General features: G+C 38.3%; 1 protein-coding gene across 7 annotated transcripts in view; it reads left to right on the forward strand.

Moving 5' to 3' along the window:
* Nucleotides 1–15,981, forward strand: part of LOC112057974 (dystroglycan 1) — a 162,637-nt gene that overhangs the window by 124,738 nt on the left and 21,918 nt on the right. For all 7 annotated transcript variants that reach the window (XM_052887874.1, XM_052887868.1, XM_052887871.1 and 4 more), the window contains 6 exons: nt 4,437–4,596; nt 7,078–7,224; nt 8,112–8,279; nt 9,813–9,977; nt 11,455–11,574; nt 12,377–12,532. In XM_052887874.1, the coding sequence (XP_052743834.1) occupies nt 4,492–4,596; nt 7,078–7,224; nt 8,112–8,279; nt 9,813–9,977; nt 11,455–11,574; nt 12,377–12,532 (861 nt within the window). In that variant the 5' untranslated portion in view covers nt 4,437–4,491. The remainder of the gene's footprint in view (nt 1–4,436; nt 4,597–7,077; nt 7,225–8,111; nt 8,280–9,812; nt 9,978–11,454; nt 11,575–12,376; nt 12,533–15,981) is intronic.

Genomic DNA, 15,981 nt, shown 5'->3' on the forward strand with positions numbered 1-15,981 from the left:
TCTAGGAGGCCATGCCCAACGTCTTTTATATGTATATTATTTACCAAGTTTTATTAATTCTTTTATCATGATCGTAGAAAAAGTATTGTATGCCACTGCACGTAATTAGCCATTGTCGCACTCGTGCTGTCTATTATCACAAAAATCACTCTTGTTACTATGGCCCTCATTACGTCATGACAGTGGCATAAAATGCGTTTGGTTTCCCATCCAGTAAATATCAAATCATGCAAATTTCCCACACAACTGATAGTATATAACTTGTAAAGTAGGTAGACAGACTAATTTTATCACATCCTGTTTGGCGAACCAAATTTTATATTACATATTTTAGAAAAATGGCATACTGCAAATTTTACGTGATAACGTTATCCAACGTCCACACAATCTTAGTTCCCAGACTCATTGGCGTTATCTTTAGCGTTGTCTGTTGTGTGGCGCAGTGGTCAGTCTATACTATGCATCATGATGACCTTCTTGACGACCTCTATAGCGCAGTTGGTGGTGATGTGACAAACGATGATGATGCTTCGTCATCAACCCATATTCGGCTGAGCTCGAGTCTCCTCTCAGAATGAGAGGGGTTAGGCCAAAAGTCCACCACGCTGGCCCAATGCGGATTGGCAGACTTCACACACGCAGAGAATTAAGATAATTCTCTGGTATGCAGATTTCCTCACGATGTTTTCCTTCACCGATTGAGACACGTGATATTTAATTTCTTAAAATGCACACAACTGAAAAGTTGAAGGTGCATGCCCCGGACCGGATTCGAACCCACACCCTCCGGAATCGGAGGCAGAGGTCATATCCACTGGGCTATCACGGCTATGATGATGATTATCCTACTAATATTATAAACGCGAAAGTTTGTATGGATGTTTGTTACTCTGCAACGCCGCTACTACTGATGTGATTTGGCTGAAATTTGAAATGGAAATAGATTTTACTCTACATTAACACATAGGCGACTTTTTTATTTGTGAAAAACTGAATTGCACGTGGATGCGGTCGCGGTAGTTCGCTAGTGACCTTATATTTTATGACAAATGTCAAAAAATGGATGTCAGTCCTGGTTTTATCAACTTAAGCAAAACCAAAAGTATTATGCTAGATATGCTTGAATTTCCTCTGCGTGATCGAATCAGAAATGAAGAGAACCAAAGTCATTGACATAGTCGAAGGGGCAATGGGCATATAGTTCGAAAAGCAGATGGACGTTGGGAACCCCAAGGTGCTGGAATGGCGACCTCGAAACTGAAAGCGCAGTGTTGGTCGAGAGTTGCAAGGAGCCACTGTATGCTGGATGATGGTGAACGTCTATGCAAGAGGCTTAAGTCCAGCAATGGACGTCCATCGGCTGTTAGTAATGATGACGATGATGATGATGATTATGATGATGATGATGATGATGATGATAAAAGGAACTTTCAATTCTATAAAGTACACTACATATTTTTGAAATATTAATTATGATTAACCAAACTTGGTTCATTAAATGTGTATTTATTAAATAACTACATTTGGAATAGTATGATTTCGTTTTAAGTCTGCCTTCCCCATGTTTTTGCGAGGGGAATTAGGAGGGTTAGTACAATAGCTCCACGCACCCCTTAGAGAAACTGCCGAAATATATTTAAACGTATAGATGTATTTATATAGGCCGACTCTATCAACAGATTACAGGCGTAGGGTTGCTGCTCTTCAATCACTTAGTTAATCCTGGAGATGGATTGAAGAGCATTTACTTTTTTCCCTTCTCAATATTTTCAACCCTTGAAAGCAAAACAAATTATACTAGCAACATTTGGGGATGGTTTTTTATATATTATTTGTTTAAGGTATTTAATAAAATCTTAAAAACTATAACCATATCACATCACATTCATTAAGATCTGATAGTGATGATTTAGGATAAAATAGTATCAACGTAAGGCCGTCAAACCGCATTAGACATGTGCGTGGTGGGCATAAGCTTCAAATCCCTATCCTATAAAGAGGGGTGTGGCCCTGTAGTGAGATATTAGAGATAGGGGATGATTGTCGCTACTAAGCCTAGATTACGTTTGATCAGCGTCTCATGCCATCCATTCAAGCTGAATCGCGAAGTAAAGTTACAAAGATGAAAGAGATCAATCGTCGTGCTTAGATTAAGTACATGGGGTTTTAACAATCTGCATATTCAATACGTCAGTAATTAAATTGATGTTATCAAAAGCAAATTGTTTATAGAAATCTTCTTTGAAAACGATAGGAATTTCATTCCATGCTTGAAATATCTTAACCCGGTTTTACCATGATTCTCTATCTAAAATTGTCTTATTTAAAGGAAATTTATCATTCCTTCCGTAGTCGCCTCGATCTTGAGAATAATTGGAGTGGAATTATATTTTGAGTTTACGAGATTCGTCTCCTATTTAAATGATCCCTGAGGTGCCCAATTTACTTAATTAAGTCGGAGACATAAAACAGGAATCGCAATTTTGCTTACATTTCTTGAATTCGAAGCAGTCACATAATGTGAGTGTTTAATATTAATGAATAGAATGAATATGAATTATTTAGGTATTTCTTCTCATTGGAATACATAAATAGATAGAGACCAATGTCTTATAATAAACTTAACAATAGCTCAACGGTAAGAACAGTAAGACTTATCACCGAGGGGTGGTGTCTTGATCCCCGCCCCGTTGGTCTATTGTCGTAACCAATCCTAATACAGTCAGTCAGTCAATCCTAGTACAGTTAAAAAAACAATTCCATGGATTCCATGCGTGTGCCATGCCACACATGCCACATGCGGGTCCAACGGGAAAAATACGATTAGACCCTGGGATCTGTGACCCAGGTTTAGGGTTAAGGAGTTCCGTTGTGATATTTCGTCATTCGCCTTTTTGGCTCGTCTTGTTCTCCTTGTTCAGTTAAATCTAAATCCTACTAGAGGTTTGGATACCCTGTAGAACTTGCTTCAGTTCTAGTAAGGCCAAAGGCGGACCTCGTCCGCGTGGAAATAAATGTAAACTTTCAACCCCTATTTCACCACTTTAAGGGTTGAATTTTAAAAATTCTTGAATTACATTGTTTCGTATTTTTTATTAATCTATGAACATATTTTTTAAAAATTAAGGACTTTCTATACAAACTTTCAACCCCCTTCTATTTTTATTTTAGGTTCAAAAAGTAATTACCCTGTGTTCTGCTCCAAGGTCCCATTTACCATTATACCAAAATTCATAGCCATTTTTTAATTAGTTCATTTGTTAGGTCATAATATTTATTCACTTTTTCGACAAACCTGTAAGAAATGCAATTCAATATATATACAGTGTGTACAATATTTTTATTTAGCCAGTACAATCTTCTGGTACGAATATAAAGTGGTTTCGCGACAACATGCTAAAGGAAGGCGGGCTCTCACAAAAGCTCATTGTATTTGTGAGCGATCATTATGCGCCACCACGCGCCTTTAACTGTGCAGCAGTATCTTACTCGTTTCCGTTTGCACGCCCTACTCTTTTAACTGACTTATTTATTGCCGAGCCATTTGTAGATATTAACTATTTTTAGTGTCCCGGAAAGGTTATTTAAGTACTTGCTAATGGAATCTTGTCCGTACTTCCTTTGGCAGTTTACACTCAAGATTGTTTGGTTTTCGAATATGAAATTTTAACTGACGGACGGTATTCTTTTGCTAATACACTTACTGAATATACTATACTGAGTATAACTGCCTTGTTGGTCCAGTAGTGCTTGTCCAATGCGGCTTCGAATCACGAGGTTTCGGATTCGGCCCCGTTTCGGGCTTTTATTTTTTAAATTAGCTAAACTTTTATATCTTCTAAGATATTTTTAAAACGATATATGTTCAGCCCAGAGTTATTGGTTGTATAGTAAGTTTAGCAGCCAGTCATTAGCGGCTTTTTGTTATCGTCGGCCCATCTTACATCTATCGAAACTGCTGTCTTTAGTGCCATCAATAGCATCTTTGGACCCAATCTGTTCTTAGAACTATATGCCCCGCCTTGCGACTAATTGAGATGTACGACTTCATCGTCCGCTGAGCGAGTCTCATTCTTAAATCACGAAATCTTGATAATCTGTAAAATACGCCTACTATACTACAGCCTTTCTTGATGAGTACTGTTTACTAACAAACAAATTAAAAATGAGGATATAAATCATTAGTCATTTCATACGTAATAATAATTATAAATAACTTATTCTTCAATTTATGAAAATAAATTTGACTAACAATTAGATATGGTTAATGTATTTTATAAACAATGCATACATAATTTAAAACAAATAAGTTATTAAATGACGTGCATTTTCTACCTTCATTTTTAATTTCTTTGTTGTTCAACAGTACTCCTCAAGAACAGCTGTAGTATAGATAGAACAATTTGTATTCATACTGGGTTTTTGTTTACCAACAGATTGTCAGAATGATTTTATGAGAGCGTCGCGACCAGCGTCGCAGCTGACGTCGACATGGAGTGCTGGCGGTACGTCGCGTGCACGGTCCTGCTCCTGTGTCCTCTGGCCCTCAGCCGGCACGACGACGACTTCGCCTTCGACAACAACGAGGAGTTCCAGGTCAGCGAATTTATTAGCAACATCATCATCATTAAAATCCGATGGACGTCCACTGCTGGACATACGCCTCTTGCATGGACTTCCAAACAAAACGGTCGTTAGCCGCGGCTTCCTGCAACCTGCTTGATGTCCTCGATGCACCTAATGGGAGGGCGACCAACATTACGATTTCTGGTGTGCGGTCGCTATTCCAGCACCTAAACGTCTCTTCGAACTATGTGCTCTGCCCATTGCAACTTCAGCTTCGCGACTCGCTATGTTATGTCAGTGACTTTGGTTCTTCTGCGGATTTCCTCATTTCTGAAGACACTCAGCGAGCGATGGAGCGAGCCATGCTTGCAGCCAATTTATACCTACATATTTTTATTAGAATCTCTAGGAGATTTATTTTTCTCGAATGTTGAATTGGTTACTTGCTTATTTAGATATTTAATTTTCATTTTGACTTTGGGGGTGTGAATCAAGAAATGTTGATTTTTTTAGATTGATGCAGGGGTAGAGCGATGATACTTCTAGTACTTTTTCTGTTTTATTGTTTTTGCTTGTAGTGCTCTCTTATCAAACAAGCAAAATCGATAGGTCTTCAAAAATGTAATAGGTACTGTAAATTGTAATATGTGTAACTGTACCTACCTACTCGATAGATGTGCTCCTAGTCCTATTATATAATTTGTTAGTAGTGCACTCGTAAAATGTACTATCATAAGTTTAATAACAGCTTTTCTGTGTAGCGAAACTTCATTGTAGCACTCAGAGGAATTAACAAGCCCGCCATTGTAGCGTTTACTTGAGGTGTGGTTGAGGTTGGTCCTAAATTAAAACAACTTTCCTCCCACTTGCTCGGCTGTAGTTTCATCATTTAAAAAGCAAGCAACTTTTACGTTATTGCTATCATTGAGATGGTTATTTCTACGAAAAAATATTATTACAAAAACAAAAAAAGAAACGAACTGTCATCGTATCCATGCTATCTGAAAAACACTTTACATTTTTTTTTTATTCTTTTACAAGTTAGCCCTTGACTACAATCTCACCTGATGGTAAGTGATGATGCAGTCTAAGATGGAAGCGGGCTAACTTGTTAGGAGGAGGATGAAAATCCACACTCCTTTCGGTTTCTACACGACATCGTACCGGAACGCTAAATCGCTTGGCGGTACGTCTTTGTCGGTAGGGTGGTAACTAGCCACGGCCGAAGCCTCCCACCAAACAGACCTGGACCAATTAAGAAAACCTCAATCGGCCCAGCCGGGGATCGAACCCAGGACCTCCGTTTTGTAAATCCACCGCGCATACCACTGCGCCACGGAGGCCGTCAAAAAAGCTAAAAGCGTTAGCTTTTAGCGTTGTCTGTTCTGTGGTTTCTACCCTTTATTATAAAGTACAGAAATAATGCTATTTGCGTGGTAAAGTTAGTATTTATTGTAGGGGGCAATCTCTGAGTCTACTGAACTGATTTTGAATATTCTTTTACCACTAAAAAGTTACGTTATGTATGAGTGACATAGGCTCACTATTATTTTATCCGGGCCGCGTGGGGTCGGCTGGTACCCACCCGCCTAGCTATATTTACGTATCTAAATTATTTTTACCTCCAAGATAAGTAATACCTATAAGTATAATCAAAATGAAATTTCGTTTACCTATGTTAACAAAGTTATTAAATATATGTACAATCAAATCGAATTCTAAATTTGAATGATTATTTATTAGACAAGTAAAAGATTTTTCTTTACAAGTCTCTTACCTATACTTTACGAACAATGCTATCCGGTGACAACATCTCTATTACGTCGAAAACTTTAACCATAGTTGGGTTGGGTCAAATTAATTTGCATATAATATAATACAAGTCGAAAATTGTCACTGGAATTTTAATTTTAATTTCATATGCCAACTGCGCTTGTGGAAAGGTCAGATATCAGGAATTTCAGGGTCTGAAAACAACTGTAAACACACAGAAACGCTTTAAAATCACCATCTGTAATAGGCTCTGAAAGTTCTGAACCTATTTGAAAAATTCTTTCACTATTGGGAAGCTACACTATTTCCGAGTGCTATAGGCTAAATTTTATCCCCGTATTACTGGAACGGGATCCACGCGGGGTTGAAACCACGCGGCGGCTGCTAGTGGCGACGCGCCGCCACGCTATATGATGGTATATAGAGTCTATATGCTGTAGTGTGTACGGTGTGGCGACGCGTCGTCATGCGCAATCGACTGTGCGATTCTCTCCCACTCGATCCGGCGTCATCGGCGTAAGCCATCTCTCTCGCTACACTGAGCTCGGATACCTATAGTGACTCCGTATCATCATATCATATTTAGTTCCTATCACAATCTGTTCTTTTCTGCATATTACTTTTACAAAATAATGTCAATGTTTCACATCTGCCAGGGGTCCCGTGACGACTCACATTTTCTATTATGTCTAGAGTATTGTTGGTCCACTATATTTAATTTTAAATAACTTTTTCCAGGTGGAATTGACAGCGAATCATTCAGAAATAGCTAAGAATGGCCTAAGAAGACTATGGGGTGTTCCTGACACATCGGCCTACGTGGGACACTTGTTTAGAATGGAAATCCCCAAAGAAGCTTTTTCTGGGGAGGTGTTAGCATATAAGGTAAGGTTTACGTCATTTACAACTAACTAGCTTTTGGAAAATATATGCTTACTTACCGTCTTAGGTAGTCGTAAGTCACGGATTAAGGATTTCGGAATGAGACAGTTACGCAAAATTAAAAGCCTCCTTATTTTCAACATCACATTAGGTAGGTACTATGAGTATGAAATTATTATGCCAGTCGTCCACTAAGCCGCATCGTACGTATCGGACGCAACGCGTCAAACGAATTTCTAATCTTACAACAGATATAATCCGTTCGATGCGATCCGTACGATGCGGATCTGTGGAACTCGCCCTACAATAGACTGCCCTGCATGACAATTTGTGGCATAGGCGATAACATCATGTCCCTATGATATAAACACCATTTTTTTTGCGCACTACAAAAAGTATCACCCTGTATATTATCAGTTAAGCTTCGCTTTGATAATTACGCAACCATACAATCGGAAAAAAGCTATCAACGACAAACAGAGTTTTTCATCATCATCATCATATCAGCCGATGGACGTCCACTGCAGGACATAGGCCTTTTGTAGGGACTTACATACAACACGATACTGAGCCACCTTGCATCCAGCGAATCCCTGCGACTCGCTTGATGTCGTCAGTCCACCTGGTGGGGGGTCGACCAACACTGCGCATACTAGTGCGGGGTCGTCATTCCATCACTTTGGGACCCCAACGTCCATCGGCTCTTCGAACTATGCGCCCCCCCGCAGCTTCGCAACTCGTTGAGCTGACTGACTTTGGTTCTTCTGCTGATCTTCTCATTTCTGATTCGATCACGCAGAGATACTCCTAACATAGCTCGTTCCATCGCTCGCTGTGTGACTCTGAGCCTTCTTATGAGGCCCATAGTTAGATTATGCGATATGTTGCAGGTCCGAAGTCAAGACGGTCACCGTCTGCCGAGCTGGCTGGCGGTGGACACGAAGCACGGGCTGGTGAGCGGCGTGCCGCAGAAGCACGACATCGGCGCACACGCCTTCACCGTCATAGCGCACGGGCGCACGCGCGGCCTCACCGCCACCGACTCCTTTACTGTTGAAGTAATTCGTTTGTTAATTTTTTGTGAATCATTATCGTCGTCATTGCCATCGTCATCATCATCATCACCATCACCATCACCATCATCATCATCATCATCATCATCATCATCATCATCATCATCATCATCATCATCATCATCATCATCATCATCATTATCGTCATCATCGTCATCATCATCACCATCATCATCATCATCATCATCGTCATCATCATCATCATCATCATCATCATCATCACCATCATCATTGTCAGCATCAGCAATAGCAACGGCAGCAGCATACTCACCTGTTGTTCCAGTGATTTGTCTTTGTGGGTATAAAATATGAGATACTGGATTAGAATCCTGGGTCGAGCTACGAACTATTAGGCTTTTCGAGAGAAAAATCAATAACAGCCCGGTGCTAGGAAGTGCATCCACTACGATAACCCAGTATTGGTTGGCAGGCTGGCAGGCTTACGTTGATAATGTTTTATTCTGCAACAATCACTATAGAGCATTATTATCAATAAATGATTCTGTTTTGTCAGCATTTCAGAAAATAAAAGAATCTATCTACACTATAATAAAAGAAGGGAGACCGATTATCCGTGCACTTGACATTAACTTTACTGAAATGATCTTTGTGTGTTTAATATCACACGTAGATTGGACGAAATTTAAAAGACAAGCGTACTTTGCTTATATAAAACAAAAACAACACACGTGCTGAAAACGGCAATAAATAAACAAATTGTTTACAGAACAGTTCAAAATTGTACCACCAACAATAGTCTCACGGGCCATTTGTTCTTTCACGAACGCATAACATTGTTTGAACAAGTGAAAAATTCGCCGGTCGAATAGTTCAACGTGTTGATATAACGGCTCGTAGAACTGTATCAACAAAACAATGCATTCGCGGGAATCGAGCGCGGAATAATTCATTGTCTTATCGAGAACACAATGTTGCCAGTGTAAATATTAGTATCCCGATTATAATTTAGAACTCGTAACTAATGTTAATAAATAAAAATATCTGGACAATACACATATGAGTATCTATACTAATATATTGGTTGTTTGTTTTAATAATTAATTGAAAAATGATTTCACCATTCATCATCATCATCATCATCAACAGCCGATGGACGTCCACTGCTGGACTCTTGCATGGACTTCCAAACAAAACAGTATCGACCTGCAACCCGCTTGATATCCTCGGTCCACCTAGTATATCACCATTATAATCCTACATTATCCCTGATGAATATAGGCTATATTTATCCTGTATTCATACGGGAACTATGCTGTTGTACAACAAAAGTAACGTTCAAATAACTCAGTGTGAAACAGTGGTTGACCCTTATTTATATAATATGTTATTACTTATTTATAAATCTGTAAAAACTACGCACAAAACGTAAAATATAATAAACCCATAATGTTCAATTAACCCATATTATGTGCCCTCTTCCTGTACCGTCAATTCTTACTATTAAATATTATAAAAAAAAAACATAGATATTGACTATTGTGATTTTGTTAATTTCAGGTAAAGCGAGCCGACGAGAAGCCGCAGTCCAAGTATGGAACATGCTTTCGCACCGAGAACAGGCTACAGCTAGTGATCTTAATAGACGGAGCTTTTCACAAGATCTCACACAGACAGCGGATACGAGCGCTCATGGAGCTCGCCAGTTTCATGGCCCTTGATGGGGTAAGAAAATAAGTTTTCTTGTTAGCTTCCTAATAAATAAATAAATAAATAAAGACAACGATGGCATAGAATAGAATAAGATTCATTTGTTCAACTATAAGTTTACTTATTATCTAGTCCCGATATATAAATATAAAAAATTAACATAAGAAATCTAAGAACAAGGGTTACTAATAAGATTGTCCACTCGACCATACCCATAAAGTATATTATTTGTCACAGTAGTCCCAAACATTATTTTTTCATAGACTGCTTTTAAAATTTGGATGGTTCGGGTGGACCTCTGCAGCTATCTAACTATGGAATATCTTTTGATATGTGTATATTGCGGTTAACCACGAATTAAAATTTTCTTAAAAGTTCCCGATTGAATGAATGATATCCAAAATAAAGTACTTCTTAGTGAGGAGTCAGATAATCACTCAGAATATGGAAAAATTAAAAGTTAAATAAAGGATTTTTAATAGGACACTTGCATTATTTCTCTCTCCTATTTAGGAGGTTGACAAGTCCAGTATTTCATGATCCAACCCAAAAATTTAACCTGGGATTTAATGATGATGATGATCATTGATGTCATAAACTTGATGCATCGATTGAAGACTGAGCCGTTTTCTTCTCGAGAACAATTCGTTTAAAAAATATCAAAGTATGTACAAAGTTCAAGTATACATTAATTTAATTTAATGTATGCATTATAAATTCAAAACGAAACGTGCGGTCGTGGTGTGACTGTAAATTATGTTTGCCTTGCGTGCTCTGCTAGCTTGTTTATCTGCATTAACTCATTTTAAAGTATTTTCTTTAAATTCTGCTGTTGAAGGAATATATGCAATTTTGCACGTTTAACATTTTCATCTTTTTCAATTATTATTTAATGAACTATCGTTTGTATAGTCATAGATACTTGAAGTTAAAAAGGATATAAGAATGTGTGCTTGAAATACGTCATTGATTTAAATTTGAATGGTTTTAGCAGACTCAGAAGTGATTACAAAAATAAGAAAACTAATGTTGAGCAAAGGTTCACAACATTTGTCAGGACAACTTAATTAATAAATCAAACTGTAACTAAAGTAAGAACCTAGAATGGCAGAAAATGACCTTGAGTGAAGTCACGCACTTGTGAACGTTGTGTGTAGGATTAAAGGATCCTTTGACTGTTAACAAACACTCCCCTTTTCCACTCAAGTCACTCTCCCGGCCTATCCCAAATAAAGAATTATATAACAAGAGATGTGGACTGCTCGAACGCCACGAGCACACTGAAGCCGTCCATACCGCAAGCAACGCGGCGATAACAATGTTGTTGTCATATGACTCTTGACTTCCATACATCTTCTACATCCAGCATATTCCTGCAACCCGCTTGATTTGTATGATCCACCGTATGGGGGTCAACAAACACTGTGCTTCGATTAATTACTTTAAGTATATGTTATGTTGTCATATGAATATGATGTAAAATACGTTTCAGGATGAGTTTTGGATGGAGCCCTACAAATCCGAAGCGGCTCAGTCTCACATAGTACTTATGAGTGGACCGGGCACTACGAAACGAAGACGGAGTGATGCCACTACTGCCATTTATTTAAACGTAAGTATTTGAGACATTGTACAAAGTAGAAAGTCAAAGCGGTTTCTCTTTCTGTTATTCAATAAATGAAATATATATATATATATATACAGGGTGCTCGGGAGTTTGTCCCACGACTTCAAAGTTGACGAGTCCACTTAAAGGAACGAACTGCATAAGTAATATTTTTTTAACAGAAAAATAAAAACTTTATGTTTTCATACAAAGTAATTCAAATAATTCCGACTATCCATGCCACACACACGCCTTCATCTATCCTAGCATTTTAAAATACGTATTTATACGTATAAAGATGCGTGTGGGGGACAACACATTTTAAGATCTATTTACAAATGAAATATTATTTACTCCGAAAATATTTTTTTATATAAATATTTATTTTTAGAACACATGCGCCTTGAACATTTTTAATTAATATTCGGTGAAGAATATAAAACCAGAATTATGGGAAACTAGCCCGCGTTTTTCACAAATCCCGCGTGAACCATACATTTTTCTGATGAGATGCAAAGTAACCTATGTGATAATCCAGAGTAATTTTTCATTCCAAATTTCAGCCAAATCGTCGCAAAATTGACAAAGTTTCATACAAACTTTCATCCCCTTGGTGGTAGAATTGAACAAAATCTTTTGTTAGTGGATGCCTACGTCATAACATCTACCTGCATGCCAAATTTCAGCCCGATCCGTCCAGTGGTTTGGGCTGTGCGTTGATAGATCACTGTCAGTCAGTCACCTTTCAGTTTAATATATTTAGATACTCCCCAGCACCCTGTATAAACTTTTTAATACCATGTTTCAGGTGGGATGTGGGGAAAAGTTGTGGTCTCGCCACAAAGTGTTGGTGGCCGGCCTGCGGGAACAGTCTCGTGACGGCACTCTGCAGCAGTTGCTCAACATGCCCGTCCTCGGATGGCGACTGGTTGGCATCAAACCGCTGCCTCGGTTGAAGCGACAGGTGAGATATTACAATATACTAGCGGACTCCAGCAAGCTTCGCTTTGACTTTTGTGCACTTCTTCCCTTTTTTTTTTTCGCTGGGAAATGCGCTAAAACCCAGCGGATCCGGCTGCGTCCTTCGGTGACATCACAGGATCATTAACATTCTACTGTGATGTCCCAACGTTGCCATGCGTCGCCGCCAATCTTTTTCCGCTCTAAATTAAGGTGGGAGTAGGTGCGCATATCGGCGCCTCCTTCTTCACAACCTTCGTCTGCGTATGAGAGGTGCTTCGGCAGCTCCTTCTCTCTCTCTTCAGCCTCTTTGAGACCCATGACAGCACAGAACGACGACATCACTGTCCAGCACGTTTCGCTGCCGATCATGGCGTCAATTACGTCCGTTAACGTCCAACAGTGGACGCTAAAATGTGTATCTGCAGGCTCCAGGCTGCACATTCTACTTCTTCTTCCCTACCCCTTCCCTACTCCTAACCCTACTTCTACCCTAAAGAGATATATATGATAGATTGATTTAAGAGGAACGTTTTCGTTAAAAAGTAAATATAAATTACTAGCGGACGCCCGCGACTTCGTCTGCGTAAAATTCGATGTCAATTTTACTACTACCCCCTAACCTAACCTAACCTACCCTACCCCTACCATACCCCTACCCTATCACTACCCCAACCCTACCACTGCCCCAACCCTACCCCTACCCCTACCCTACCCCTACCCCTACCTTACCTATACCCTACCCCAATCCTACCCGTACCCTCCCCGTACCCTCCCCGTACCCTCCCCGTACCCTCCCCGTACCCTATCCCTTTCCTACCCCTATCCCACCCGTACCCCTATCTCACGCCTATCCTACCCCTACCCTGCCACTTCCCTATCCTACCCGTACCTCTACCCTACCACTACCCTACCTCTACCCCGACCCTACCACTACCCTAAACCCGGCCCTAAACCTACCCTACCCCTACGCTTCCCTACCCGTACCCTAACCTACCCTGTAACTTCTCTATCTTACTCCTACCCTTAGCAAAATCGGTCCAGTCCTTCGAGAGTGGTGGTATGACCAAGAGAAATAGAGACTTCTATGCTAATAATATAAAGAGGTAAAGTTCGTGTGGTTGTAGGAGGTAATCTCTGGATCTACTGGACCGATTTGGAAAATTGTTTTACCAATAGAAAGCTACGTTATTTGCGAGTGTCCAAGGCTATGTTTGATCCCCATATTCACACGGGAACGGGAACTACGTAAATGAAAGCGCCGGGCGTCATATAGTGGAATTTCTGCGTCTTTTAGAAATTTTGTATTATCTCCGAAACTTTTTAAGTAATTAACATACTGTAAAGGACAAATCTTATCTCCATAATACCCTTGTGATTATTAAATAATTTATTTTAATAAGGATTAAAGTTTAGTTGTATAAATAATGACGTAAACCTAAGTATATAAAATTAATAATTTTTAAAACACAAAAGGCCTTTTTTCTTCTATATATCAGCTAATATATAGAAGATAGATATATGGTGTCGCGGACTTTTTTGTAGAACTTTTAAAGATACATAAAGTCTCCATATATTAATTTCAATTTTACACAATAGTTAAGGCAGCGCATGCGAATAAGTCTGTATAAGAGGATTTTCAGTCCGACCTGTATGACAAAAACTGTGATAACTCGGCTAATATATATGATACCAATATAAAATATAACCTATAGCACTCCCCGATAATGTAGCATTCTACTGGTGAAAGAATTTTTAAAATCGGACCAGTAGTTCCGAAGATTACCCCATTTAAAAAATGTGACAAACTTACAAACTTTACCTCTTTATAATATTAGTATAGACTACGTATGTATATCTTTTACAAAATTAAGTTAACACAAAACACTATAATTACACTTACTATGTTTTAATTAATTTATATACACAACAATCGAAATAATACCATAAAACGAAATAATAACTAATTACACGAAATACGTATGACGAAAGTCGAAAGTCGAAACGAAACGAATAAAATAAAATTACAAATTATTTATTTGAATTTAAAGTTTAAACCTGATTACCTGAACCTGGTCCTGAACCTAAACAAAGAAAGTACGACGTATCTAAACTATAAATTAAAACTTAAAGTATGTCCTCTCCTCTAATCTCTATTTCTGAATCTAAAAAGCAAATACGTAAATAGATAGACAGAGTCAGACAAACAGTACCTAGCTAACTTTAACTACCTACGTGGTACGTGCCTAGAAGTAGAACATAATCATTAACATTAACAGTTAACATCGACTTGCCAAAATTTAAGTAAATTGTTTACCACCATCACCAATGTATGAACAATCAATTTCGATCATCATGTAGTCGGCATAAATCTCCCTAGCGCCGTACAAAAATATGGTGTTTTTGCTCAACGCCATCTATTGGTAAATGGATAAAACGCCTACATAGAGTTTAGTAACCAAAAATGCTGATCCCTATAAAATACGTAGAAACCTATAGAGGAAGGTTCAACTTAATTTGGCGGTTGGCGCTTAAACATAAGCGGCATTCCGCCTTTTAGAAATTTTGTATTATCTCCGAAACTATTTAACTAATTAACATACTATAAAGGGCAAATCTTATCTCCATAACATCCTTGTGATTATTAAATAATTTATTTTGATAAGGATTTAAGTTAAATAGCATAAATAATGACGCAAACCTAAGTATATAAAATTAATAATTTTTAAAACACAAAAGGTACTATATCTGCTAATGTATAGAAGATAGGTATATGGTGTCGCGGACTTTTTTGTAGAACTTTTAAAGATACATAAAGCCTCCATACATTAATTTCAATTTTACACAATGGTTAAGGCAGCGCATGCGAATAAGTCTGCCTAAGAGGATTTTCGGTCCGACCTGTATGACAAAAACTGTGATAACTCGGCTAATATATATGATACCAATATAAAATATAGCCTATAGCACTCCCCGATAATGTAGCATTCTACTCGTGAAAGAATTTTTAAAATCGGACCAGTAGTTCCGAAGATTACCCCATTTAAAAAATGTGACAAACTTACAAACTTACAAACTTTACCTCTTTATAATATTAGTATAGATAAAACAAAACATATATTAGATATTTAAAACGTGGAAGCACAGCGGCTGGTGGACCCTACGTTTCGTTCCATTTGGCAGTGGTCTGCGGGCGTCGGGTGTGCTATAAAGATATCCTGTAATATAAACCAATCATAATAATAATATTTATATATATATATATCACCCGTGCAAAGCCGGGGCGGGAAAATATATAATACTACCAGTATTATACATATATTACGAAATATTTCTATTATATTTTTTAACTACAATTCGTTGAAATTCATTGTTTTCGGATTTACACAATTATCTAGCCGGATACCAAATTTCAACTATCTAGATCATCTAGAAGTGGGTTAATAACATTTT

The sequence above is a fragment of the Bicyclus anynana genome, chromosome 20, assembly GCF_947172395.1.
Source record: "Bicyclus anynana chromosome 20, ilBicAnyn1.1, whole genome shotgun sequence".
NCBI classification, from domain to species: Eukaryota; Metazoa; Arthropoda; class Insecta; order Lepidoptera; family Nymphalidae; genus Bicyclus; species Bicyclus anynana.